The sequence below is a fragment of the Crocodylus siamensis genome, chromosome 9 (assembly GCF_052110815.1).
Source record: "Crocodylus siamensis isolate JL-2025a chromosome 9, ASM5211081v1, whole genome shotgun sequence".
NCBI classification, from domain to species: Eukaryota; Metazoa; Chordata; order Crocodylia; family Crocodylidae; genus Crocodylus; species Crocodylus siamensis.
Genome location: NC_143403.1, coordinates 56139098 through 56166391, shown reverse-complemented (window position 1 = coordinate 56166391; position 27294 = coordinate 56139098). Strand labels below are relative to the sequence as shown.

The 27294-nt window shown below is 44.6% G+C and overlaps 1 protein-coding gene across 1 annotated transcript; it reads right to left on the bottom strand.

Moving 5' to 3' along the window:
- Positions 1 to 336: 336 nt before the first annotated feature.
- On the bottom strand, positions 337 to 21262 carry YWHAH (tyrosine 3-monooxygenase/tryptophan 5-monooxygenase activation protein eta). The gene is made up of 2 exons (XM_090062624.1): positions 20950 to 21262; positions 337 to 2078 (listed from the first exon to the last, which is right to left on the bottom strand). Exons 1-2 carry the CDS (start codon positions 21034 to 21036, stop codon positions 1422 to 1424), a joined length of 744 nt encoding a protein of 247 aa, XP_089918750.1. The 5' UTR covers positions 21037 to 21262; the 3' UTR covers positions 337 to 1421.
- Positions 21263 to 27294: the final 6032 nt, after the last annotated feature.

Here is a 27294-nt window from a genome sequence, read left to right as displayed (position 1 = left end):
ACAAACTCAACCTAGATTAGACTAGCTAGCTTACCTACCTGTAGCTAAAGCAGCGGAGATCAGCATGAGCTAACTTCTGTCTACACAGTTTTCAGACTTGGAGTATCCTAAATGTTAGTAGAGAATTAGGCAAGTAATCACTGCATAGCAACAAATAACAAAAAAAATGAAATTTGGAGACTATAGTCAAGATAACGGAAGTCCAAAAGGCATCTCTTAAAGACAACATTAATTTAATTTGTACAGAAAAGTGGAAGATAATGCTAAAGGGAATTAAAATCAGAATTTGTGAACTGTGCATGAATAAGCTCTCAGGAAAGAGATCTAGAAGTCTTTATTAACAGAATCAACTAACAAGTATCAACAAGCAATGCTCTTTAGAACTTCATAACCACTAATAGCACTGAATTACAGTTGCATTTTGAAGCTGCTTTACTGAGTATACAATTGGCTGCCTCCCTCACATATAGGTGACCGCCATAAAGTACGTAAGACGGGATCTGTACATTATCTTTAGTGTATCAGGACAATTTTAAACCTTTGATTTGTTTAAATAAGACATGTTATGCAGCACTAAGTCTCTGGTTCTTTTTAAAAGAAGACAGGATAGCTTATGTAGAGATAATATCCCCAAAGCAGCATTTTATTTTATTCATTTAGTTCCAAAACATTTAATTTAGAATGTCTGGCATCTCATAGTCATCCATCTTAACATGGGCTAACATTGATATGGCGCTCTCAGAATACAAAGAAGACAACTAAACAGCCAAGGAGTTTACAAATAAAAATCATGATTCTTTAAAACAACTGCAAAAAAAAGTTACAGGTATCAAAATTTTAAGTAGATGCATTGCATTAAAAGAAAGTCTGTGCACATAAATTAGAGGCAAAAAACAAGTTGCTACTGAAACCTCACATTTTAAACAGTTTATTGTAAACTGATGAATAGGATTGAGTTGTCACTTCACATCAGCTTAACTGTTTTCATTGGCTGAAGGTATTTAGGGGGTGGATAACTTACTGTGCATGCACAAGATGAACTGCTTAACAAAACACTATCAGCTTGTTTTAAATGGAAAAATTAAGGTTAGATTTCTGATTTACTATCACTTTCCATAATTCTTGCCCATATTTTATAATCAACAGGCAAACTAAAATGCCTCATTTAATCTGCACCTTTCTGCACTATTTAAGTGCAACTATGATAAATGGGGCTGATAAAAATCAATCAATCCAGCAGTGCCCATGAAGACTTGTCTGAAACTGCTTCCTCATAAAGTAGAGAGCAGATCTCAACAGCTGTGCTGACAATACAGATATGCTTAGCTCTAAATATTTAGTGTGACTGTGGCATGGAAATATTGGTGATGGTGATGATGGGGATGCTCAAGTAGATGACAGAGAGCAGGGATGAAAGCTCTTCAGTTATTGCCCTCTCCTGCTTCTTCATCTTGCTGGTCGCTTGTCCACAGAGTGAGGTTGTCTCGAAGTAACTGCATGATAAGAGTGGAGTCCTTATAGGAATCCTCATTTAGTGTGTCCAGCTCTGCTATGGCATCATCAAAGGCTTGTTTGGCTAAAAGGCAGGCCTGCTCAGGGGCATTCTGGATTTCATAGTAGAACACTGAGAAGTTGAGTGCTAACCCAAGCCTAATTGGGTGAGTGGGCTGCATATGCTCCTTGCTGATTTCAAAAGCCTCTTTATAAGCAGCCTCTGAAGCCTCCACAACACTGTTCTTCTTCTCACCAGCAGCCACTTCTGCCAAGTAGCGGTAGTAATCTCCTTTCATTTTCAGATAAAAGACCTTGCTCTCATACTGAAAGTCATTGCAGTTCTTAATTAAGTACTTATCTAAGAGGGCCAAAACATCATTACAGACGGTCTCCAGCTCCTTTTCAATCTTCTCCCGGTATGCTTTAACCTTTTCTAGCTTCTTTTCATTTCCATCTGCCATTGTTTTCTGCTCTATGCTACTGATAACACGCCAGGAAGATCGTCTAGCACCAACCACATTCTTGTAGGCCACAGATAACAGGTTTCTGTCTTCATTTGAGAGGGGCTCATTCAACTCAGTCACCTGCAAACATACACAAAGATTAACTTAACTTGGATTTGAAAAAACAGGGAAATACAATCCTCATTATTTCCATCACACCAAATTAAATTGTAAGAGAAAAAAATCCTTCTGGATAGGAACTGATTTGTGGTATCAGAACAGAAGTCCCGAATGCAAGACCAATTTAAGAACATGAGAAATCTGCATGTTATTTCTTGTGGTATCATAGCAACACTATGCCAATTGTGAACATTTCTATTATACTTTTAAGTATTTCACAGAACTTTTACTAAGCATAACCACTGAGCAGCATTTACTAAACTGGGGAAATGGAGAACCATTCATGAGGAAGAACAGCCAAGTCTTAGAGGGTCACACTTATCTAGTTGAATTCAAAGGTGTCTGATGGCCAAGCAGTTTAGTATTAGAAAGGGCAAAACAGTATTGGACTCTACCTCACTGTCCCTATCATTCTTCTACACCCAGTACCTTCAGCAGAACTGAGTGTGCTGCAGTCAGTATGCTCAGATTCCACATGACAAACAGGCCATAATGCTCTACAGCAGCGATTCTCATCCAGAATGCCAGTGCACCTTGGGGTGCTGCAAGATCTACACAGTTTTCAGAATGCCAGTGCACTTTTTGCACCAGAAAGTGTGAAAAGATAAGTGATACATAAAGGGAAAGGCAGATAAAGGAAGGCTCAGGCTCTCCCTGCCCAGCTGCTCCCCTGCAAGGAAGTAAGTACTGTAACAGATACCATATTTTTTTTTAATGGGGTGCCACTTAATTCACAAAAGTTACAGAGGGTGCCCTGACTCTAAAAGACTAAGAACCTCTGCTCTACAGCAGGTTTTTCAGCTGCCTAGGGAACAATATTTGCAATCTACAATTAGATTTGTTTCCCATGGAAAACAAGGGGCAGCAACTTGAGATCTGAAGCTAGGCAAGAAATTTCAATTTCCACAGAGTAAATTGGAAAGCTTAAGCAACCAAAGCTTCCCCATGGAGTATAAAGTATTAAAATACACATTGCTATAATATTGCATGTCTTACAGTTTCATAGTAGCTAGGGTTAGGAGGGACCTGAACAGATCATCTAGCCTGACTCCCTGCCACAGGCAGGAGTGAATGCTGGGTTCACAAGACCCCAGACCAGTGATCATCTAACCTCCGCTTGAATTTGCCCAAGGTAGGGGTGAGGACAACTTCCCTGGGAAGTTGGTTCCAAATTTTGGCCTTTGGCCACCCTAACCGTAAAATATTGGCTTCTGATCTCTAACCTAAACCTGTTCTCCATCAGCTTATTACCATTGTTCCTTGTCACCCCAGGTGGTGCTGGGGAGAATGGGACTCTACCTATTTGCTGTTGATCTCCCCGATGAGTTTGTAGGCAGCCACCAGGTCCCCCCTCAGCCTCCTCTTGCTGAGAGTGAACAGGTTCAGGTCCCTCAGTCACGCCTCATAGGGCCTGTCTTATAGCAAATGTATTATCTTTGAATAATGAATGCTTAGAAAACATTTGATTTTCTTCTCTTCATTTTAACTTTGTGTTGAGATGTTGTGTTCAACGTCGAGAAATATAAAGTGCTCCACCTTGGGACAAGCAACCCCCAACACACCTACAGACTTGGCAGCACCAAACTGACTAGCGCCACGAATGAAAGGGATCTGGGGGTAATAGACCACAGTATGAATAGGAGCTGGTAGTGTGATGCTGTAGCCAGTAGGGCAGATAATACTCTTGCATGCATCAATCAATGCATCTCCAGCAAAACCAGGGAGGGGATTCTTCTGCTCTACTCAGCACTGGTGAGGCCACAGCTGGAGTACTGTACAGTTTGGGCACTACACTTTAACTAGGACGTAGACAAGCTCGAGAGAGTCCAAAGAAGAGCCACTCATATGATCAGTCTTAAGAAGCAAGCCATATGAGGAAAGGCTGAGGGATCTGGGACTCCTCAGCCTGAGGAAAAGAAGGCTGAGAGGGGACCTGGTAGCAGCTTACCACTACACTAGGGGATTAAATCAATGGCTCAGAGAGTAATTGTTCACCAGGGCATCATCCGCAGGGAAAAATAAGGAGTAATGGCCACAAACTCCTGGAAGACCGATTCAGGCTCAACATTAGAAAAAACTTCTTCAGTCAGGGTGTCCAGACTGTGAAATAAGCTCCCTCCAGAGGTGGTGCAATCACCTACCCTGGAAATCTTCAAGAGGAGACTAGACAGTCACCTTGCTGGGGTCACTTGACCCCCAGTTACCTTTCCTGCTCGGTGCAGGAAGCTGGACTCAACGATCTTCTAAGACCCCTCCCAGGCTTACAATCTATGAATATTTCTATAGGCCCCACAGATAAATTTAGAACTATTTCTAGTTTAGCAAAGTTATCAAATGGAGATCCTGAAATGGGTGGGTTTCTTGGTTAATGCATGCACTGTATTACCAGCTTATCTTGTTTACCATATTAAGTATAATTTACTAATTGGGATGTAAATATTGTTTAAAAGAAATATTTGTTTAACCTCCTATGACTATACCGGTTAAACCATTAACTGACAGCAGCTCAGACACAGCTGCTGCCCAGGCCCTTTGACTGGGGGGAGGAAGAAAGCCCAGCCAGACAACACAGCCTGAAGCCTTGTGCTGGGAGGGAGGGAGGGAGCATCTGTGAATGAGCAGCCAATTGCTCCTATTTTCCTTTTAGGCTATGGGTACTAGTCTCCCCTGCCCTCTTCCCCCCTCATTCTTCCCTACCCTGCTGCCCGATTCCTGTTTGGACACTGCAGCTTCCCTTCCCTGCCAGACAGCACCAGCCCCAAGCTAAAGGATAACCAGTAAGCTAACTGGTTATCATCGCACTCATTGGTTAAACGATTAATTCTTTAACCTTTCACATTCCTATTTACTAATGGCACTGTGAAAATCTTACGGCAACCATGAAAATACTGGCCTGACCCCCCATCCTAGTCTAGTTAAATTGATTTTATAACCATTAAACACAAGATTTATATTTACACAATAGAGGCATATTGACATTGGGAAGTTAAATGTTACAAATAAATGCTTGAGATTTCAATAATTCTGCCATTTCCAGACAATCTCATTAACCAATGAATATTTCAAGAAGAGTATCTCATTACAAATTAGAACAGCCACTGAAAGAACTGTTATCCAGTATCAATAGACAGTAATAACAGCCACCTTCATATAGTTATTTTCTTAAAGCCTAGCCTCCATACCTTTTTTCCCCCAGAATACATTGATCCTACAGCCTGGGGACTAAGTTCCAAAGACTGCGCGTGATCACTTTGAGGCAATCTATATGAGAGACTATTTTTTACTGAATTTTTACCAGATATAACATAGGAAAGTTTGTATTTGATCTTCCATAGTTTTGCTGAATGATTTCTTGAAATGCAAATTTAGATTAGATGGCAGGAAAAAAAAAGTTACTATCAAAACAGTAGGACAACAAAACAAGCTCTGCCCAGGGAAATGGTGTAATCTTCATTTATGGTTTTCAAATAAGCAAGACAGGTACTTGAAGGGGATCACACGGAAATAATGTATTCTGTACTCATAGAGAGACTACATGTGCCCTTTTTGCAAAGGCGGCTAACAGCATATTGGGCTCCATTAGAAGTGTTGCCAGGAAATTGAGGGAAGTGATTATTCCCCTGTATTTTGCACTGGTAAAGCCACATCTGGAATACTGGTGTTGTTTCCCCACACACACACAGAAAATGGAAGAGAGTCCAGCAGAGGGCAACAAAAACAGTTAGGGGGCTGGGGCTTCTGAAGAGAGGCTGGGGGAACGGGGCTTATTTAGTCTGGAGAAGACTAAGAGGGGATTTAATAACAATGACTGTGCGATTGCTGCCTGGGCTTGAGTCAGCCCAGGCCCAGAAGGGTATAAAAGGAGACTCCCCAGGTGACCGGGAAGCCAGCAAACAGGGACTGCCAACAGGGGAGTAGTTCATGGGCAGGAGTACACAGGAGCTTCTGGCAGGGGCTTCAGGTAAACGAATGAGGAGGGGGCTACTAGCGGGGTGGCGACATGGAGCGCAGCCAGGGCCCCTGCCCTGCTGCTGCCGCCTCTGGCCGAGAGCTCCTGTGAGGCCTCCACCTAGACAGGTCCCTTGGATGGGTCAGCAGTGCCCTGGCCTGTGGGAGTTGCCTGGCGGGACCTCTGAGGCCTGGGAATAGTGTGGGGGCCAGGGGTTGCCTGTCCCATGTGTCCAGATTGAGGCCCAGGAGGAGCAGGTGAGGGAACTCCAGGCAGAGGTAAGCAGGCTGCAGGGGATCAGGGCAATTGAAGAGACTAATGGCTATTTTCATTCTCTGCAGGACAAGATTCCTGGCAGAGAAGGTGCGAGGGAATGCCCTGAAGCAGATGCTGGTGAGTGGAGAATGGTCATCTCTCAGGGGTCAGACCTCTCACCCCAAAGACAGCTCCTCTGGTGCAGTTGGGGAACAAATGAGGCCCTGGCTGCACTGGAGGGGTGTGCGGTGGGGGAAGTGCACTGGAGGGGCCTGCCACCATCACTGAGCGAGCTGAGGGCTGGCCAGGTAAGCAGAAGTGACACTGCGCCATCATTGTGGGCAGCTCCTCGCTGAGAGGAACCGAGGGACCCATCTGTCATCTGGATCCCATGGCACGTACGGTCTGCTGCCTCCCCAGAGTCAGGATCAGGGACGTCACAGCGAGAATTCCTGACCCCATCCGGCCCTCCAACAACTATCCTATGGTCCTCATCCATGGGGAACAAATTATGCAGCAGGAGTAGTCCAGCCCATATCGTAAGTGACTACAGGGCTCTGGGAACCAGGCTTAGGAAGATGGGGAGCAGAGGTGGTCTTCTCATCAATCCCCCCAGTCAGCAGTCGCAGTAGGCATCACATCACCTGCATCAGGAAAGTCAACCCACAGCTCTGAAGTTGGTGCCATCATGCAGGTTTTGGCTTCCTGGACCACGATCCACATGTCCATATGAGGGTCCTCCTGGGACGCAAAGGACTTCATCTCTCCACAAAAGATAAGAGTCTCTTTTGTTACAAGTTGGCTGACCTTCTACATTGGGCTTTAAACTAAGTATGACAGGGCGGCAGGAGATGGAGTCTAGAACTTACAAACTGCGAGGCATGCAGCAGTATACTCCACGTAACTACCAAGGGGCCCTTTGGGCATCAGAATGTGGGGAGGGGCACCAAAGGCACCATTCAGAGAGCTGAAGTGTCTCTATACTAATGCTAGGAGCATGGAGAACAAGCAGGAGACCACCACACCAAGAGGAAAAGCTAAACTTGGAATTCTTGAGGTAGTTCTCAGAGGCTGTACTATCTAGGGATGTGGTTGTCATGGGGGACCTAAACTACCCTGACATATGCTGGGAGAAGCAGTCTGCCAAATCCAACTGTTCACATAGGTTCTTAATCTGCATGCAGGACCTTCACTTAATACAGGAGGTATATAGTGCCTCTAGGGGGAATGCCTTACTGGACATGGTGTTGGCTACGGGGGAGGACTTGATAGGGGAACTGCAGATTCGTGGTCACCTTGGGGACAGTGACCACCAATCAAATTCACCATACAGCATAGGGTGGAAGTGCTAGACTTTAGGAAGGCTAACTGCAGTGTGCTTAGGAGTCTAGTCAACAACGCACTGCAGAAGAGTACAGGCGAGATGCGAGTCCAGGAAGGGTGGTCGTTCCTAAAGGAAGCGATCCTTCAGGCACAGAGGGAGACTATCCCAGTACGAGGGAAAAAGGGGAAAAGAGCCAAAAAACCTTCCTTGGCTAAACAGGGAAATCCAGGGGAGCATAAGGGAAGAAAATAAGGCATATAGGTGGTGGAAGCAGGGGGAAGCTACCAAGGAGAAACATACCTACTTTGCCCGCACTTGCAGGGAGACAATTAGAAAGGCCAAAGCAACTACAGAGCTGAGGCTAGCAACACAAATTAAAGACAAAAAAAAAGTCCTTTTTTTAGGTATGTGGGAACAAAAGGAAGGTGCAGGGCAGCATACAACTCCTACTAAACAAGGAGGAGCAATTAGTGACAGAGAGGGGGGACAAGGCTGAGCTCATGAACGAGTTGTTTGCCTCAGTGTTCCTGAACAGGGCTCAAAATAAGTCTCCTACTGGGTTCTTAGATGGGCAGAGAGATACCAGCCTACCAACTATCAACGGTGAATTGGTGCAGTCACTTGGATGAACTGGATAGGTTCCAGTCAGCAGGCCTGGATGAGGTGCATCTGAGGGTACTGAAGGAATTGGCCTGTGTCATAGCAGAACTGCTGGCATGGACAGTTGTTTGAGCACTTGGGTCAGGTCACAGAGGACTGGAAAAGGGCCAATGTGGTCCCTATTTTCAAGAAGGGGAGAAAGGAAGATCCAAGTAATTATAGGCCAGTCAAGTCTCACCTCCATTCTTGGAAAGGTCTTTGAAAAGGTTATAAAGGATCATATTTGTGAGAGTCCAGCAGGAAAAATAATGCAGCAGGGAAACCATCACAGATTTGTAGCAAGTAGATCATGCCTGACCAATCTGGTTTCATTTTATGACAGGGTCACAAAATGCTTAGCTGCAGGAGTAGAGGTGAATGTCATTTTCTTGGATTTTAGCAAGGCCTTTGATACGGTATCTCATTCTAGTCTCATAAATAAATTAAGAGACTGTGGCATAGATGTTTACATGGTCTGGTGGGTGGCAAATTGGCTTAGCAGTCGCACCCAGAAAATGGTAGTAGACAGGTTGGCATCGACCTGTAAAGGAGGTGGATAGTGGAGTCCCACAGGGTTTGGTCCTTAGACCTGTACACTCTTCAATATCTTCATCAGTGACTTGGATGTGGGTGTGAAGTGTACTCTGCCCAAGTTTGTGGACAATACTAAATTGTGGGTTGAAGTGCACGCTTCAGAGGGTAGGGAACGATTGCAGGCAAACCTTGGACAGGTTAAAAAAGTGGGCAGTACACAACAGGATGCAGCATAACAAGGACAAGTGCAGAGTGGTGCACCTAGGGCACAAAAATATCCAGCACAGCTACTGGCTGGGAAGTGACCCTCTCAGCAGCACAGAAGTGGAAAGGGATCTCAGAGTCATAGTGGACTCCAAGATGAACATGAGTCACCAGTGTGATGAAATGATCAGCAAAGCTAACCACACTTTATCATGCATCAGGAGGTGCATGACAAATAGATCCAAGGAGGTGATACTTCCCCTCTATGCGGCATTGGTCAGACCGCAGTTGGAGTATTGCGTCCAGGTTTGGGTGCCATACTTCAAGAAGGATGTTGATAGACTCGAGAGGGTCCAGAGGAGGCCACTCGTATGGTTAGGGGCTTACAGGACAAGACCTATGAGGAGAGACTGAGGGACCTAGACCTCTTCAGCCTCCACAAGAGAAGGCTGAGAGATGATCTTGTGGCTGCCTACAAATTAATTAGGGGGATGCAGCAAGGGATCGGAGATGCTCTGTTCACCAGGGTGCCTCTTGGGGTAACAAGGAACAATGGTCACAAACTGACAGAGCAAATTTAGGCTAGATATCAGGAAAACCTTCTTCACAGTAAGGGTGGCCAAAATGTGGAATGGGCTTCCAAGGGAGGTGGTGGTGTCCCCTACCTTGGGGGTCTTTAAGAGAAGGCTGGATAGGCTGACCCCAGTGCTCTTTTCTGCCTAGGCAGAGGGGTCAGACTCAATGATCTGTTGAGGTCCTAGCATCTATGAATCTATGAACAGCTTTCAGTTACCTGAAGGGTAGTGACAAAAGATGAAGTTAGACTGTTCTCTGGTGGCAGAACAGAACAAGGAGCAATGGGTGCAGTTTGCAACAAGAGAAGTTAGATATTGGGGAAAAAACTCTCACAAGGAGGGTAGTAAAACACTGGAACAAGCTACCCAGAGAGGCTGTAGAACAGGGGTGGGCAAAATGCGGCCTGGGGGCTGGATGCAGCCCGCCAGGCCATTCTATGTGGCCTGCAGGGCTGCTAAAAAAATTTAGAAAAGTAGTATTTATATCTGGCCTGGGCTGCTTGTCATGTGGCCCTCAATAGCTTGCCAAAAGTCAGTAAGTGGCCCTCTGCCCAAAATAATTGCCCACCCCTGCTGCAGAATATCTGTCCTTGAAGGTTAAGACCCAGCTAGGCAAAGCCTCAGCTGGGATGATCTAGTTGGGGATGGTCCTGCTTTGAGCAGGGGCTTTGACCTTCTGCAGTCCCTTCCAACCCTAATTTTCTGCGATTCCATGACTCCTTAGGTCCCTTCTAACCCCATGACCTCAAAAGATTTATTACATGCTCTCTTAGTGACTGGATTATGCAAGGTATCATGAGGGCTTATATTCCTTAAAAAATTCTCTCATTCAATATAGGTAACATCTAGAGTTTTAAGTGTCTAATCCTTTTTGTAATCTCACTATGCTCTTGACCTCAATGATATTGATAACATTATAGTATTCCACAGCAATAAGCTTGATTACAGTAAATCTCTAGGTCTGTTATTGTTGAGGTATTGAGAGAATGTCTACACATACAATTAAAGAGTACTGAAGTTGTGAGATACTTGGATAAGTAAGAGATGAGTCTCATTTGGGCAGCAATATTCAGATTGGCAGCTGTTAGGTTGGTTAATTAGGAAATGCTTTACAATTCAAGGTTAAGGGTTGTATAGGATGTCTATAACTACTGTAACCTTTCACATCCATACTTTTTACTCTTTACCTCCATTTTTTCTTACTTTCCTTGCCCTCAGTTTCTCTCTTTCCCTTTGTCCTTACTTCAAATTGAAAATGTATGTATTTAAACAGTAAAAACAAGACAGGTTGACAATCACTGCACTCTACCACTTGACCGTAATCACTGGCCACCTGTTATGGTGTTACCTTTCAGACTGCGCTTTTGAAAATAGGGCTGCAGCACTATATTTGGAAGGCGCTGTCCTTTTGTTTTGGGTGTGTACAGAGTCCCAAGCACCACTACAATAAGAAACATCTTGTACCTTGCAACATATGACTCAACAATTTTCTTCTCCTGTTAAATGTTAGGCGATAGACAGAGGGAGATTTTTAGACTGCAGTTTATGGGAGTCTGCCACTTAGTATGACAGCCTGGTATATAATTTTTGAGGTTAGTGTAGTTAGGCCTGGTTCCTGCTACATAGGTTTGCCACAACTCTGATTCACCAGCAAGTCCACATGCACAGCTTCACTATGGGAGCTCCTACCTGACCAAATCAGTTCCAAATCCTATCGACTCAGCAGAACTCAATAGTTCAAATTCATGTGGCGCTACCACTGGTAAGTATCCTCCATCCCAGACTTTTCAGCCTGGGGCTTCAGATACTCCCAAATCCATCCTACATGCAGGCTCACGCTCAGAGGTCTTGTAGTTCGGATGCCCCCAAGTCTCACTTGCCCATAGCCAAACATAGGAGCAAGCTGGGGAAAAGTCCCCCCATTTCCATAAAGTAGATATGTAGCCAAGATCCTCCCACTGGGAGGCTATAATAGTCTCATGGGGTGTGCTGTCTGCAGTGCATTGGACAGGTCTGCACCCACTACTACACAATTCCATTCTAAAATGACCCCTGCCTGGGCAACAAACCTGTGCAGCAAGCTACACTAGTTATACTTAGTACAAACTGTGTATGATATTAGTCCAGAGCCAAAAGGTTCATGACGTATCATGTATAGTTCATCGGACTGGGCCCCAACAGAGTCAACAGCATGTAAAGGCATGGTAACCCACAGCATTGCTCAGTATCTGTGTGTACTCCAGATACCCTCCCCACTCCAAAATCCACATGCTAATTAGTCCCTCACTTGCAAGCGGAATCAGTTGTTCTTGTCATGAGTCCTGGAACCCTCCAAAAACATATATGCATATGAAGCACAGGGCTGCTTGTTCCATCTCCACCCCATAGAGGGCAAGGCCATGCTAATCACATGCAGCAGACAGAGAGGGGGTGACAGTCTCAGCTACATAGAAGTTTGGTGATGTTTGCCAGATATCCAGGGCTCATGAAGAAATAGGAATAATTGGTAATGGAGAAAAAGAGGTATTGCTCAGATGTAGGAGTGAAGAGAACTTGAAATGCATTTGATGTAATGGTTTACTGTGACTTGAAAGAGAGTTGGTGTTTGAGCACAATGGGAACAAACTTATTCAGACTGGCTGCACTAACCTAGCCTTATAGTAGGTTTCAATCAGTGCATTTTCCCAACATATGCTCAGTGCAGCTCATATTCCAGAGACTGCCATCTTATGGTAATGCAAACCACCTACAAAGATTCCAAAATATTTCTTCCAATCTATTTTAACTCTTTGGATTTATTTTATAGTCACCTTGAAAAAATGCCATAAAATCCAAGTACTAGACTGCAAGTTTGTCCATAATTACAACCCCATTTGACAAAAAAACAAAAACAAACTAACAAACAAAAAACCCCACAAGACTCAAAGCCTTCCCCTTTTTTCCCCCCGTCACAAGACAGCCTCCAATCATACATCTATCCTCCTCCTTATAAGCAAAAACTAAGTAAACGCAGTATTTGCATCAGTCCCTGAAGTTCAACAAAACTGGCTTTGTCAGACCACAGAAGAACCAACCTGCAGAGCCTAAAGACCTCTGAGAAAATCATCACCTAACATCCTATTCTAGAGATATCAATCTTTAAAGAGATCTAAAGATCAAACTGCAGCTCCTGCAGACCTAACCAACCAAGCATGGGTGCCAACAGCAGTGTACCTGCAGTAATCCAGCTTTGACTAAAGGTCATACAAGTTCACACAAGATCCTGAGCAAACACTTGGCAGCTGAAGCATATCATGATAAATACACTGCCATTGGTTTCCAGCTTTCATACATCTACACAAGCTATAGTTACAAATTTAGAATACAGTAGACCTACCTACAACCACTATTAGCAATAAAGTCTCACAGTTTAACTGATGCAAAACCGGTCTCCACAGCCAGGTTCCAAGCTACAGAATTTTATAAAAGCAAATACAACACAATGAAGGATGTGTAAGGAAGTCTAGGGCCTCCAACCTGCTTGCCTGTATACAAATGCCAGGAGCTTGGGGAATAAACAGGAGGAACTAATCCTCCTTCTAAACAGAAACGACTACGATCTCATTGGGATAATGGAGACCTGGTGGGACTCCTCCTATGACTGGACCATGGGTATAGATAGCTATGATCTATATAGGAGAGATCATGCTGAAAAAGGTGCGGGGGGGACGGGGGATGTAGCTTTCTATGTGAAGGAGCAATACACTTCCCTACAAATGGAGATTGGCACCCAAGGAGGACAACCAGAGACACTCTGGGTTAGAATACAAGGGGAACATGGTGAAGGGGCTCCTCACACTCCATGCGACAGTGCTCCCACGGATGCTCTCCTCTGAGATGCTCCAACAGCCCCTGATTCTCTGAATCAGCATTGAATCTTAAGACTCAGATTTGGCTGAATCAAAATCGGGATAGTGATCCAAATCAAATCACTGTCCCCAGTTCAGGCCAAATCCAAATCGAATACAGCTTGTTTTGCACGTCCCTACTGAACTCCATTTACACGAATCAAGGACAAAAGCTCCTTCTTTAGATATGTGGGTCATCAAAAAACAAAGAAACAAGGGCATCACTAGACCCCTGCTAACCCAAATGAGGCAGCTGACAACTGACACCCAGGAAAAAGCCTGCCTGCTTAAAGATTACTGTGTCAGTCTTTCACCAGCCCAAAAGGACCACCCTGCTTGATGAGATGCAGGATGACCAGGGTGAAAACCCACCACTGGTGTAGATCTTGTGAAGGAACACCTTGAGAAGCTGGACACCCACAAATGAGCTGGTCTGGACAGACTGCACCCAGGAATGCTAAAGGAACTGGCAGACATCATAGCATGGCCACTGGCAAGGATATTTGAGAACTTGTGGTGCTCAGGTGAAGTACCTGGTGATTTGAAGAGGGACAATGTGGTGCCTATCTTCAAGAAAGGAAGGAAGATCCAGAGAACTACAGGCAAATCAGTTTGACCTCAGTCCCTGGAAAGATCTTGGAAAAAATTACCAAAGGGAACATTTTCAACAGGCTAACAGAAAGCAACTTTCTGAGGGATAGCCAGCATGGGTTTGTTGCAGGCAAGTCTTGCCTGACCAATCACATTTCCTTTTATGACCAGATGATGCATCACCTAGACAAAGGGGAAGAAGTTAATATCATATATTTAAAATTTTAAATAGCCTTTGACCAGGTGTCCCATGATGCCACAGAAAAATTGGGGAACTGCAGCCTCGACTACCCTACAGTCTGATGGCTGGGGATGAGTGACTGGTGCCTCCTGAATCTGGGGGGGCACCCGCAGAAACCACCAGCCTGTCGGGGGGGGGGGGGACACCAGCCCCATCAGGGGGGCACGTGCACCCCCTACCAATCACCTCTGGCTGGGGACTGGCTCTAAGGTTGGACCCAGAGAGAGTGGTAGTTGACAGAACCAAATCAACATGGCCTTCAGTGACCAGTGGTGTCCCCCAAGGCTCCATTCTCGGACCTGTACTCTTCAATGTCTTTATAAATGATCTGGGCTCTGGTGTCAGAAGTGACTGGCTACGTTCGCAGACAACAAACTATGGGGAAGAGTGCCCACGCTAGAGGACAGGCTGGTGATCCAGGCCAACTTCAACAGGCTTACAAGGTGGGCAGATGAAAACCTGATGGCCTTCAATACAGAGAAATGCAAGGTGCTCTACCTCGGAGGGCGGTTGGGGGGGCCACATCACACTTATAGGCTTGGCAGTGCCACACTCACTAGCACCACAGCCAAGAGATACTCGGGGGTCATGACTGATGACAAGATGAACATGAACCACCAAAACAATACCGCAGTCAGCAAAGCAAATAAAAAACTCTGGCATGCATCTACCGATGCATCTCAAGCAAGACTCAGGAAGTCATCCTCCCGCTCTACTGGGCGTTGGTGAGGCCACAGCTGGAATACTGCATACAATTATGGACTCTGCAATTCAGAAAGGATGTGGAAGATCTTGAGAGAGTCCAGAGGAGAGCCATGAGCATGATCAGAGGGCAAGAGAGCAAGCCTTATGAAGACAGGCTGAGGGCCATGGGACTCCAGCCTGGAGAACTGTAGGCTCAGGGGTGACTTGGTGGCAACCTACAAGTACATAAGGGGTGTGGGATCAGGATCTGGGTTCCACTTGTTAACCACTGCATCCCAAGGGAAAACAAGGACCAACTGTCACAAACTCCTGCAAGACTGTTTTAGACTGGACATACGGAAAAACTTCTTCACTGTCAGAGTCACCAAGGCCTGGAATAGACTCCCCTACAGAGGTAATGCAAGCACCTACTCTGGACACCTTCAAGAAACATTTGAATGTCTATCTTGCTGGAATCCTTTGACCCTAACTGACTTCTTACCCCTTGGGCAGGGGGCTGGACCCGATGATCTCACAAGGTCCCTTCCAGCCCTAATGTCTGAATAATACCTGCCAAGAAAATGGCAGCCTGGGCAATCACAAGAACATAGAACTAAGCACTCCCCCAATCGGTGGCAGTTAGTGAGTCACCATATTCTGCATCACAAAGTTCCACAATGACACTTAAAAGTGCAATACAATTTAATCAGCAAGTCTCAAGTACACAGATAAAGGGAGCACATAGTACATGAAAGAGAAAGGTGCATCCTCTTTCCTAGAGTCACTTGCATGAACAACACCTAGAATTCCATCACTAATAATTTATGTATTTGATTAAAAACAGAACTGAATGTCGCCATGCAGACTGATGACACACTCAGACTCTCAAGTTTTTCTCACAATTATTTATCCAACTGAATAGGAGAGCCTGCCAGATTCCACTGATATTCACATAAGCTGCTGTCATCATTCTCTGAACATCTATCAAACTATTTCTGGAAGTAGATAGGCAGACGCTGTTCAGAGGACTGAAAGAATCCTCATGTATATCCAATTATTTTCCATTACTTAAAGCAGATCAAACAGAGACAAGCAGTCCTTGTATCTTTGTATCGCATCCTGAAATAATGGGAGCCAACCTTTTTGGCAAGCATGCCACAAATTAAGCCTACACCTGTGCCAAGTGCTACGCCAATCCCTTTTCCCTTCCTCACCTGCTACTCTGCTTTCTACTCCCTCCCTCCTCTGTCTTGCAGAAGCCTCCCATGCCACTTGTGACATTCATGCTACAGATTGGCCACCCTTGCCCTAAGAGATGGCCAGAGAAAGTCTGAAGACTGTTCTTATTTTTCCTTTCACAGATCTTTTTCTTGAAAAAGGTAGTATGGCAACATAGTGGTACCTAACCAGACTATCCACATCCAAAGACAGCATGAAAGAAACAGGGCTTCTTTAATACCATTTGTTCTAAGAATACATTGTCCTTGCCACACTATGGAAGTCATGTGGCAAAGTATGCAACTCCCACACTGAGGCTATGCAAAGGCAGTGCAACAAAGGAAAATTGGCACTTATTTGAAGGAAGCCAAGCCCTGACTTCCTGAGAAGACATTAAAAAACAATTGTGCTTTTTTTGCTTCTTGTAGTCTAAGGCACCTCTAAAAATGTTTTCCCAAAGTAAAATTTACTCTACTTCTTTCTAACATCAGAAATTCCAGTGTCATCTGCCCCAGACTATAGATAGCAAGAAAAACAAGAACATTCAAGGTACCAATAAAACTAAACCTGATTAACAGATAGAAGTGACTCATTCTCTACTAAGCCTATTTTACTGATGCCTATCAGTTAACTATGACACCACCATTTTTCTCTCATCATGAGAACGTTTTTTTCCCCCGGAGTATCTACAAGTCCAAAAATTAATACCATTCTTGGACATAAATAATCCCAATAATGGTCATAATCAGATTTTTTTTTTTAATTCTTATTTTTTTTTAGTATAACAAGTTCTTTTTAGAGTATTGGTTCGTATTTATCAGTATACGCAAATTGGACCCCACAGCCATTTGGACAATGCTTTAGCTAACTGTAAGATTGTAATAAGCACACACATTTAGAGTTGCACAGATTTTATGAAGATCTGATTTACATCATTAGCAACCTGGGTCAAGTGAACCCCCACCTTCACCTCAGCTTTTCATCTTCAGACATGTCTAACACTGAGAAAGAAGAATCTGAGACCCTCAAACTACCAGCAGCTTCTGCCCACAAGAGGCTGTTCAATGTAGTAAGCTAAGGATTTTGGTACTCCCACCCAGTTTTCTAACTCAGTTTGAAAGCTACAAGAAGTTTCATATAGGTGGGTGTCTAACAGGACTTTCATAGTAACAAGTTGCATACATTTTTTATTTAGTTCTTAAGCAATGAGCAGAGACCCTTGGGCCTGCACACATGTATGTATAAGCAACTCAGCTGTATTAGGAGAGACTGTGGGTACAGCAACAGAAAGCAAGTGACTTTCAAGGAAGGTGGACAATACAGAATACAAGGGCATATTGTACTTTAACACAACCAAAATCTTCCTCTTAAGGAGTCTCCCCACCTCCTTAAGGAGGTAAAAAACACTGACTCAGAAGCAGAAAGTCAGCCCCCTTCCCTTTCTCTATTTTACCCATAGCCATCCCTTAACTGAGGCTTTTCACTGAGTAAACTTACCCCCAACCTGATGGTCCTCAGCATCAGCTCTTTCATTACTACTGTGAAAAGGAACAGCACTAATATGATAAAGAATATGATAAAGCCACTGAGGGAAGTCTTCACTGCAGTGTTAACTTAGACACTTAGACACTAATACATATCCCACCCACATATAGAACTCTCATCCAAGTCCAGAGGTACTTTCAACCCAGGTTTGCTGGCCCAGCAAGAAGAGTATAACTCTTTTCATTCATCCTAGTAAGGGTGACTTTGTGGAGAGAACAGAGGTTGCTGACAGTCCTCCAATACTTCTCAACAGTTCCCTCCCCACCCCTGCTCTATACCTTGAAGGACAGTTAAAAAAAAACAAAACTCCACTGGTAGATTGGAATATTAAGAACCAGAGGGCCTGTGACCCTAGAAATCCTGACATGAGGGCAAGTAACTTAGGAATGACTTAGGGTTGCTCACGTTCATCCCAGGTTAAGTAAAGTAACAGTTACTGAATTTAACTGAACAGTGAAAAATGCTTAGCATCAAACCAGCATGAAGCACTCTCCAAGGCATACCCTTGCTCACTCCTCCAAAGATACATGCATACCTCAGTACCACAAAGGGACACCAGTACTGGAAAGAAAACAGAACCAAGGGGTAGAACACTGCACATATAGTAGATTAAAATAAGTTTGGGGCATTCAAAGATAGAAGAAACTTTGAAGTGAGAACCCTAAATATATTTAAAAAGGTGCACCCGTACTGCACTAATGCAAAGAATCGATGCATTTTGTAATCTGGTATGCATAATTTGACTGCTTTTTCCAATTACACCCAATAGTTTAATTAATTCGCAAAAATAATCTAGATAAAGGACGTGCTTAATGTAGCCCTGAATCTTTATATGCATAGAGCATTTTTCAGACAAAAGTGTGAAGTGCAGTACCTGCATGGGAAGCATACTGTCATGTATTCCCTTGGTCTCCCCCCCAACGGCTGTTGATCAAAGAATAAAATTTGAGAATTTCAAAACTGAACTCTGGTACAAAATGTAATATTATCTCAATTGGCTGAAGTCCCAGAGCAGGGTTTAGGGCAAAGAAGATGCCACACCCCTTGGAGGAATGCCATTTTACCACAGTAGAACATTTGCTTGCACTTCTCATAGATATATCTTTAGGTTGCAGCTTTTTTATTTCACATGGTATGGGTAATAGTCAGAAATGCTGCTTGCCAGAGTATATAGTGGCAGGTTTCTTGATCTTCACTCAAAACTGAAATTAACAATTACAATTTTCTTTAAACCCTACAAAATCCTGCAATACTTGAAGGAATAGGTTAGCTTGGCATTCCCTGAACCATACCATAGTTTTACTATGCTTTAAGCCACAACCTTTTACAGTTGGAAAATACATTTAAATTAATACTTCATACCAAGTACTGCCTACTCTATATTACAGAAGAAATATTTCCTCCTTTAAATATGTCCACTACCTAGTGGCCCTCCCATTTCCCACCCCCCAACACAAAGATGGTGTTTTTTCTAAACAATTGTTCGCACAGCAATTAGAGGAAATGTTAGGTGTACAGAAATTTAAGTGTCCACATAATGCAATGATTTGTACAAGTTTTAAACCTTCCTTCACTTCCTCTCACAAAATCCACTGAAATACATAAGACAATTGAGTTGAAAATTATGGACAGTCAGCTTCTGATAAATTCACCACTAGACCATTATTTGCTGTTTCCTTGGAATGAAAACTTACCCAGATTTTACTGCATGAACTGCATGCATACAAGAAACTGCAGTCACTTCATCAGCTTAAATAAGAGAAACACTCTTCGATCACCCTATTCATTTTGTTTCAAATTCAACCCTTGAAGAGGAGACCCATTAAAGAATGAATCAATTAGCATGTTCCATTGAAGCAAGTACTTGATTTCAGAGTTCTAAAGTAAAAGGAAACCATTGCCATCTATACAGTATTTGTAAAGGAAACAAATCAGACAAAGAGCGATTTTGAAGCAAGACACAATATAAAAATATTTTCAGTTTAAAAGGGATTATCAGGGAAAAAAAAACACATTTAACCAACTACATTTTATTTGTAGGATTTCCTGAAGGATAGTCAGTTTATTGTTTTTGTTTCCCATTTTCAAGCTTTCCTTTGAAAGCGGCTGCCTCTTCCCTCCACCTATAGACATTAGGCTACATACATTTCTCAGATTTAATCATGGCAACTTTCCCAGATCACCACTAGACTTCACAAGAACTTGCCTTTTGGCTTGTTCGAGAATGGAACATCTCACCTGTAATTAAAGCCATTTCTGAAATGGCCTAGACTTGCTTCCAATAGCAAATCTGGGTGTGTCACTACTACGCTCTCTCACATCCTGTGTAACTGCTCACTGTACTGCAGAGAGAGCTAAACGTGCTTTTGATCAGGGAGGAGATGAGCTCCAGGGCAGGCTGGGCTACACATGAAAGCTACCTATAAAGGTGGCCACAGAAGCCACAATCAAAAAAAAAAAAAGAAAAAAAGACTTTTTTGTTGTTGTTTTGGATTGTAATCAACTGAGACCAAATTTAAAACCAGCTGGTCCTGACTGGGTTGTCTTCTGCTATAACATGACCTCCTTTGTGAAGGAAACAGTTATTTATACTGCACTACCCACAAGCAAGGGCGGGGGTGTCATTTTGATGGGGGGAGCCTTTCACTGCAGGTGTAAACCTGATGTAATGAGGTCGCTAAAGTTCCTTAAAAATAAGAGGAAGAGAAGAAGAGAGCCCTGCTGTGCGATCAGGCCGGCGAGGAAGAAGAGGTGAGCACACGGGAGGTTTGGGCGCTCTGCCATTTTATTGCACGCTGCGCTACAGCCGCGACACGCGATGCACGAGCTCCGCTGCTGTCCGAGATCCGCCGCCGCCCAGGCCGCGGACAGGACCGCACGAGACTGACGTCGGGCTACGGAGAGGAGGGAAGAGGCGGATCCGCGGCGGCTGCCCGGTCCCGGAGCGCTGCCATGTTGAGGGAGGGAAGGCCGGCCGGCCGGCCGCACCTCCTGCCTCGGCGGCGCAGCATCAAGAAAGGAGGAGACCCGCCCGCCGGGGGCTCCCCAGCACCCCCCACCCCCACCAAGGTCGAGGCCGGGCTTCCCCGGCGGCGCGCGGGAAGGTCCTGGCAGCGGACGCGGCGCGAAGCAGAGCAGGGCCGGGCCGGACGGGGGGCCCCAGCCCCGCCTCCCGGCCCCACTCACCGCCTTCATGGCCGAGGCCATGTCGTCGTATCTCTCCGCCTGCTCGGCCAGGCGGGCGCGCTGCAGCAGCTGCTCGCGGTCCCCCATGGCGGCGTCAGTGGTGGCGGCCGGGCCGGGCCGGGCCGAGCGATGGGGGGAGGGGGGGCGCTGCCTCGCGGGCTCCGCGACTGTTGGCGACCGTTGGCGCCGCGCGCTCAGGGAACGTTGCCGGGCGGCGACAGCGCGCTCGCGTCCCTCGGCAGCGTGTGCGGAGAGTGTGCAGCACCTTCCCTGCCGGCTGCAGCCCCACGCTGCGCCCGCCCCCCCGCGCCTGCGCAGTGTGAGTGCAGCGGACGGAGGGGCGGGGCGCGGGCCAGCCAGCGGGGGGGGGCACTGCTGCTCCCCCGCGTTCTATTTCAAGGTGACGTCACTTGCTATAAATAGCCGGGCCGGGGAGCCGACTGGGAGCTGTGCGCATGCGCCGTGCGAGTGCTGCATTTTACTGCTGCAAAGGTGGAGGTGGGAGACGGGAAGAGGGCATTGCAGAGTAGCGGAGCTGAAGGGAGGAGGCCGGTTGGGGCCAGGCTGCCTTGCATGCGCACGCTGGAGGTCGGGCATTGAAGGCTGATGTTACTCCTCTCCTGAGGAAGGATCTGCCTCCTCCTACCAAGTCCACTGCCCGCTCCAAAGAGCAGCCCGCTGCTGGGCTGCCTTCCGGTCAGGAGCAGCCCCAGCCGCCCAGGCCAGAGAGCCATCCTGCAAAGCACCCTGTGTTGTCACCTGTACGGTTTGGCCGCAGTACGAATTTTCCTCTTGGTCACACTCCGGCTGCTGTTTTCTCCAGGCTCCGAGTGTGCCTGTCCCTGCGATGGGCCAGGTCAAAGTAGCCGGAAGACTTGTCCAATGCCCCACAGCTACGCAGTGGCTCCAATAAAAGACATGAACAACCCTCTTCCTGTGGTGGTTTTGCTTGGGCATGCACACTGTTTTGTACTAGACACACCATCATGAAGCTGTCCTTTTGGGACAAGATTTTGCCTGTGTTTTTTCTAAACTTAGCGCTTCTGCTGGAACAGGTAAACAGCATGTACTAGCCATTACCATGTCTCTCCAGCCAGGAGCCCAGTGGGCACATATCAGCCACCACCTCACTACCTGGTAGGACTAATTTCCATTTCATCACATATTTCATTTCATAGCGGTTAGATGCTTCATCAAATTAACAAACTCCACGGCTTACCTGAAAACTACCTCTAATAGGCACTATTGCAGAAATTATACAGCACAGTCTAGTCACTGGAAATAAATACTACAGTTACTAAAATCAACGCAAAGATACACCAAATATCTCCATCTTCTTCATGGATCACCAAAATCAGTGTCAGGAAGACCACTACGTGGATTTTTCTGATCATTTTCCTGCTCTATCCCTCAGAAAAAAGCTCTCAGTGAAATCCCAGGCACTGCCCTGAAATTACAAGTTGTGTCCTGTGACTGTTCGTTAGGGTGATTTTCTATACTAATGAAAAAAATGTTGTTCTTTTTCTAATTCTATTAGAATTCTAATGTTCTAATTTTAACTTCCTATTTTAAATCACTGTCTCCATTTTACAGACTGGGAAATTGAGGCACACAATAGTGACAGGCTTGCTCAAGGTCATGCAATGACAGTGATGCAGGCTCTGGATCACACTACACTAAAAGATGACATCAGTGCTTTGCCTGTTATTCTGAGTGATAGACTCATGGTGAAGTTCTGCTCTCATTAATGATACACTAATCCCATATACTCAGTGGTATTGCACTGCGGAAACCAAGAGCACAATTCATCCAATAGCATCAACCACGAGTTTTAGTCTTAAATCTGAATTATCTGGCTTTTATGCGGTTAAGTTAGACCACTGATGCTATTTAGAATAAATACAGTATTTGGTTTTTAAATAGGGCTGGATAAAGGTTATGGCCAATAACAACAAAGTGTAACTTTGCATAATAAATTATCATGTTTAAGGGCATAAACTGAGCACTACAAGAACAAGGGAAGAATTCCCCTATTTTCACATGCAGTGTTGTTCATAAACTCAAGTGCATTGTGGGATTAATTATCCTGCCTTTCCCTGAAGAATCAACCTTGCACACTGATCACTTTGGAGGCAGGGTGTTAGAGCTGATAGACCAGCAGTCCCGTGAGGCTTACCAAATCTTGCATTCTGTTCTACTTCTTTTTTCTAAATATGTGCATTTAAGAGAAAGCAGTGGTAAGTGCTCTAAAAAAATCCAGGAAAAATGCAAACCTTCAGTCCAATCCCTCAGTCAAAATGTCCTTGCAGCCGCAAGGAGTTCCAGATAAGAAGGGCAGGATCATGCCTTGAAAATGGTATGATTAAATTGTGTTGGAGATGTTTGCCTGGTTGACTAAATGGTGACAATGTGAAAAGGAAGAAACCAAATTAAATCCTTAAACTCTATAAATGTTTGAGCCAAACACAAAATTGCATCTTAGGCTAATCTCTAATAATGATTATTCAGCTCACAAATTGTGCCAGCAGTTCTGGAAGCTTGTAGTTTACCTTTTAGTCTTGTAAAGCAGTCTCAGCCTGCTGAGGGAACACAGATTATGAAATATTTTTAAACCCAGTTATATTTATTTATCCAGCAAACCAAATAATCTATTCAACTATTATATGTACGTAAATTTCCCCCAAAAAATACTTTTTCATGATAGGGCTTTAAAACAAATCACAGCCTCTGTATAACAGCCATTCTTTAGTGTGAAGCAATCTTAAGCATCTCCTTGCCCTTAAATCCACAAGATGGCACATCACATGACATCAAATGTCTTGCTTTGAAGTTGGGCACACTTCCAAGTCAGTGGCAAAGGAAAGGCTGAAATCAGTTAACACTTTACCTAGCATTTCTACAGCCTCATTATAGCTCACGGGAAGGAAAAATAATATCTAACATGTAAGTGTATGAGGATAGGGACCATCTTTTTGTAATGTATGGTGTACAACACCAGGCAGAATGGAGGTCCAGCCCCTGCTTGGTCCCCTTAAGTACAACAATACCAAAAAGAAATAATCATTAAAATATCACTAAGAACTTGTGCACTGAGTTTTAAGTTGCCACATAGAGGGACTTGGATATGAGTCCCCTGATAAAAATCAGAGCATACATAGAACTGCAGAAAAACCTTTAACTGAAGCACTGTGCATCAGGTAATGTTCTGCAGAACATTGGGGCTTCCTAGAGAGCTCAGAGAGAGGTCTTTTTCCATAGCTGTGTAGCTATGATCCCCCCGACCCAAGCTCAGATGCCAGGCATTTTGCTGCAGAATTCCAAGATTCCCAGCAGAGCCCAGACATGAAGTCAGAAATCCTGTTCTCATAAAATGGGATTCAGCCTTGTTGACATAGTTACCACACAGAGCAGGGAATTCCAGCTGGGGAGATTGCACATTTATGGTGCTCCAAATCCCACTTTCACACAGGGCCACAGCTGTACTTTATTGGACCATCAAGACAATGTACAGCAATGATATGCCACATTGGGATGGTAAGATACCTTGGTTAAAATTCCCTTTATTCTCTCTGTTCTGCTCTTCATTCAAGCCATTGGAAGATCAGAGCTGCAAGGACCATTGGTAAGGAAGAAAAAAGCAGGGAAAGCTGCTGGTACCCTGTCCCTGAACCATCCTCTCCTGCCACTGCTGTTGGATGGCCTTCCTCTCTGGGTGCTTTGATGGCTCCCCCTTCCTTCCCTGTGCTCTAAAATGCAGCAATAGGAGCAGAACATACAGTGGAGACGTGTATTTTTGTACCTGTCTGTGGGTCATGGGAGCAGAGCAACAGTGGTCTAATGAACCTCTGCTGCTGATATTGTTGAATCTCTGGAGCAAGCAACCAACCCGACATTAGAGACCTTTCTCCTTGAAGGATTCTGAAAGTTGGAGGAACCATGAGGGGTAAGTCACGGAGCAGAGGAAAGCAAGAAAAAGAGCAGTTGCGGGGTGGTGAGGAGGACAAACTACCCAGCTTCCTTAGAGAAGTAAAGAGAGCAAGAGTGGCAGCTGTGGAGGATGAGATCTGAAGATGCCGGGGATCTGAACTAGAAAAAGTGGGGAATCTTGACTGGGACTGTGAGGATCAGATGGGGCTGCAAGGATGCACAGTTTTACAGGCTACGAGCCATAAGTGTCCTGGTTAAAGCAGGGGCGGGCAAAATGTGGCCTGTGGGCTGGATGCAGCCCGCCAGACCACCCTATCCAGCCCACGGAGCCCCTAAAAAATTTAGAAAATTAATGTTTATCTGCCCCTGGCCCCCTGTCAAGCAGCCCTTGATGGGTTGCCAAAACTCAGTAAGTGGCCCTCTGCCCAAAATAATTGCCCACCCCTGGGTTAAAGCATTGGCAATACATCTTTATAGTAAAGTGAGTTAACAGCACATCAGGGAGGGAAAGGGGTTGTAATGCTGAGATCAAAGCAGAAGTTACGAGTGGGCGTATTTTAAGTGTCACACAGGAAAACTGATTCTCTCATAGATCATGATAGACTGTAATTCAATGGCATATTTCTAGTCAAACCATATATCACTGTTTAACTAGCAGCAGAACCTCCCCTCCCCCACACACAACCAAGGCACATGTGAAAATGTTCTATTTACCATCTTTCACCTTGATAATAATCTGCAAAGTGTTCACACTGACCCTCCCTTGCAGCTGAAAAGGACAGATTACACTGAATGGTGAGAAAGATTATATTGCCTGGATACTGCATGAAAGTATTACGGATCAAGCTGTGAGCTACATAAAGGTGTGCTGTGCCTGCATTCAGCACGTGTAAGGAGGTACTTGGCAGTAGGGAGTGGATTCTGTATGATCAGTGGTCCCTAGTGGAATGGGGTTAGGTCTGTACAGTGAAACCTGCCTGGAGTCACTGCACAATATTTCAAAGTACTCGGTATTTGCATACAGTAGCTTGTTACATGTTCAAAGCCCTGTGCAGCCATGAGTTAATAAATCCTCACAACACCCCTGTGAAATACAATATTTTCAAGCCCTGTTCACTTTAGAGTCCAATGAAGAATGAGCGCTATGTCTGAATAAAAGATTATGGCTGTGCTTTCCCTTGCCAGAATGATTCAGGGATATGCACAGGGGGCTGCAAAGCATGCTCAGTTGCAGAAGGTTTGTGTGAGTGGCAGGAGCACAGTAGCTAATTGAAAGCAGCTTTATCTTTAACTCTTAAAAGGCTGCTTTAGACCACAGTGTTCTCCTCAGTCCTACCCAGTCAAAGGATTTAGGAGCACATTTTAATTCTTTCTTTAAAAAACAAAAATTACAATCATGTAATTAAGCAAAGGTAAGTAACTAGAGATACTAGGAAAACAGGGCATGCCCTTTTTGAAGAAAGTCAACAGAATATCATATGGAGAAAAACAAGGAAAATTCCTTCTCCAATTTGTAAAAACCAAAGTAAAAAAAAAAAAAAAAGGACACCAAATGTGTTTTTTTTCTCCAGAAGTGTTCAATACTTCAGGAGTCAAGGTGAACATCACTCACGCCAGACATGCAGAACTGAAACAGACTCTTAAAATAGTTTTTAAATCATTTTCAATGCTATGCAAACTTTAAAACCTAAATATGATTGTTCAACTAAAAAATGGATTACATTTCATGTAAAATTCTTGATTTGGAAGAATGATCCTTAACTGTAGAAAATAAAAGACCTTGGAGATAAGATTAATGAAGGGCAAAGATCAAATGGAATTACTGAGGCCACTGTTTTGAAAAGAAGCCTCTTTTAGGTGCCCTATCTCAGCCTGATTACCAGAAATGCTCTGTTCCTCTCAACACAAGGTCTGAAATGACTCAAGCTAGGCACCCAACATGAGAATCCAATCCACTTGGAAAATGCTGGCAGAAGAGGCAGCTTTGAGGCCATTTACTTAGGGTAGGTCTCTAATCGACCAGTTCAATAGTCATGAAAGAGATGATGAGGGAGCTAAAAACTAGGAAAGCTCCTTCTCTCCTATCATTAATCTTTTTCAGTGATGCAGTAGATTGAGTTCAGAGAAATCTGTCTTGGGTAACTGCAATGCAAGCATCTCCACATTGCCATTAATATACATCTTTTGTAACCTGGATGGCCCATCTCTAAGAGAGTAATGACTGTTTGGTCTCACTGACCAAGTGAATCTTTACCCTGTCTACTAGAATTGTCAACAAGGAGGTAATTATTGGGGCAGTTTTGAGTTGTGTGTCCTTTAGGCAAAAGATGGAAAACTCCCTTCTCATTTCAAAATGGGGGGGGTCCAACTAAAGAAGACTTGTTGAAGTTGCTTACAGGATATTATTGTCCCTTTTCT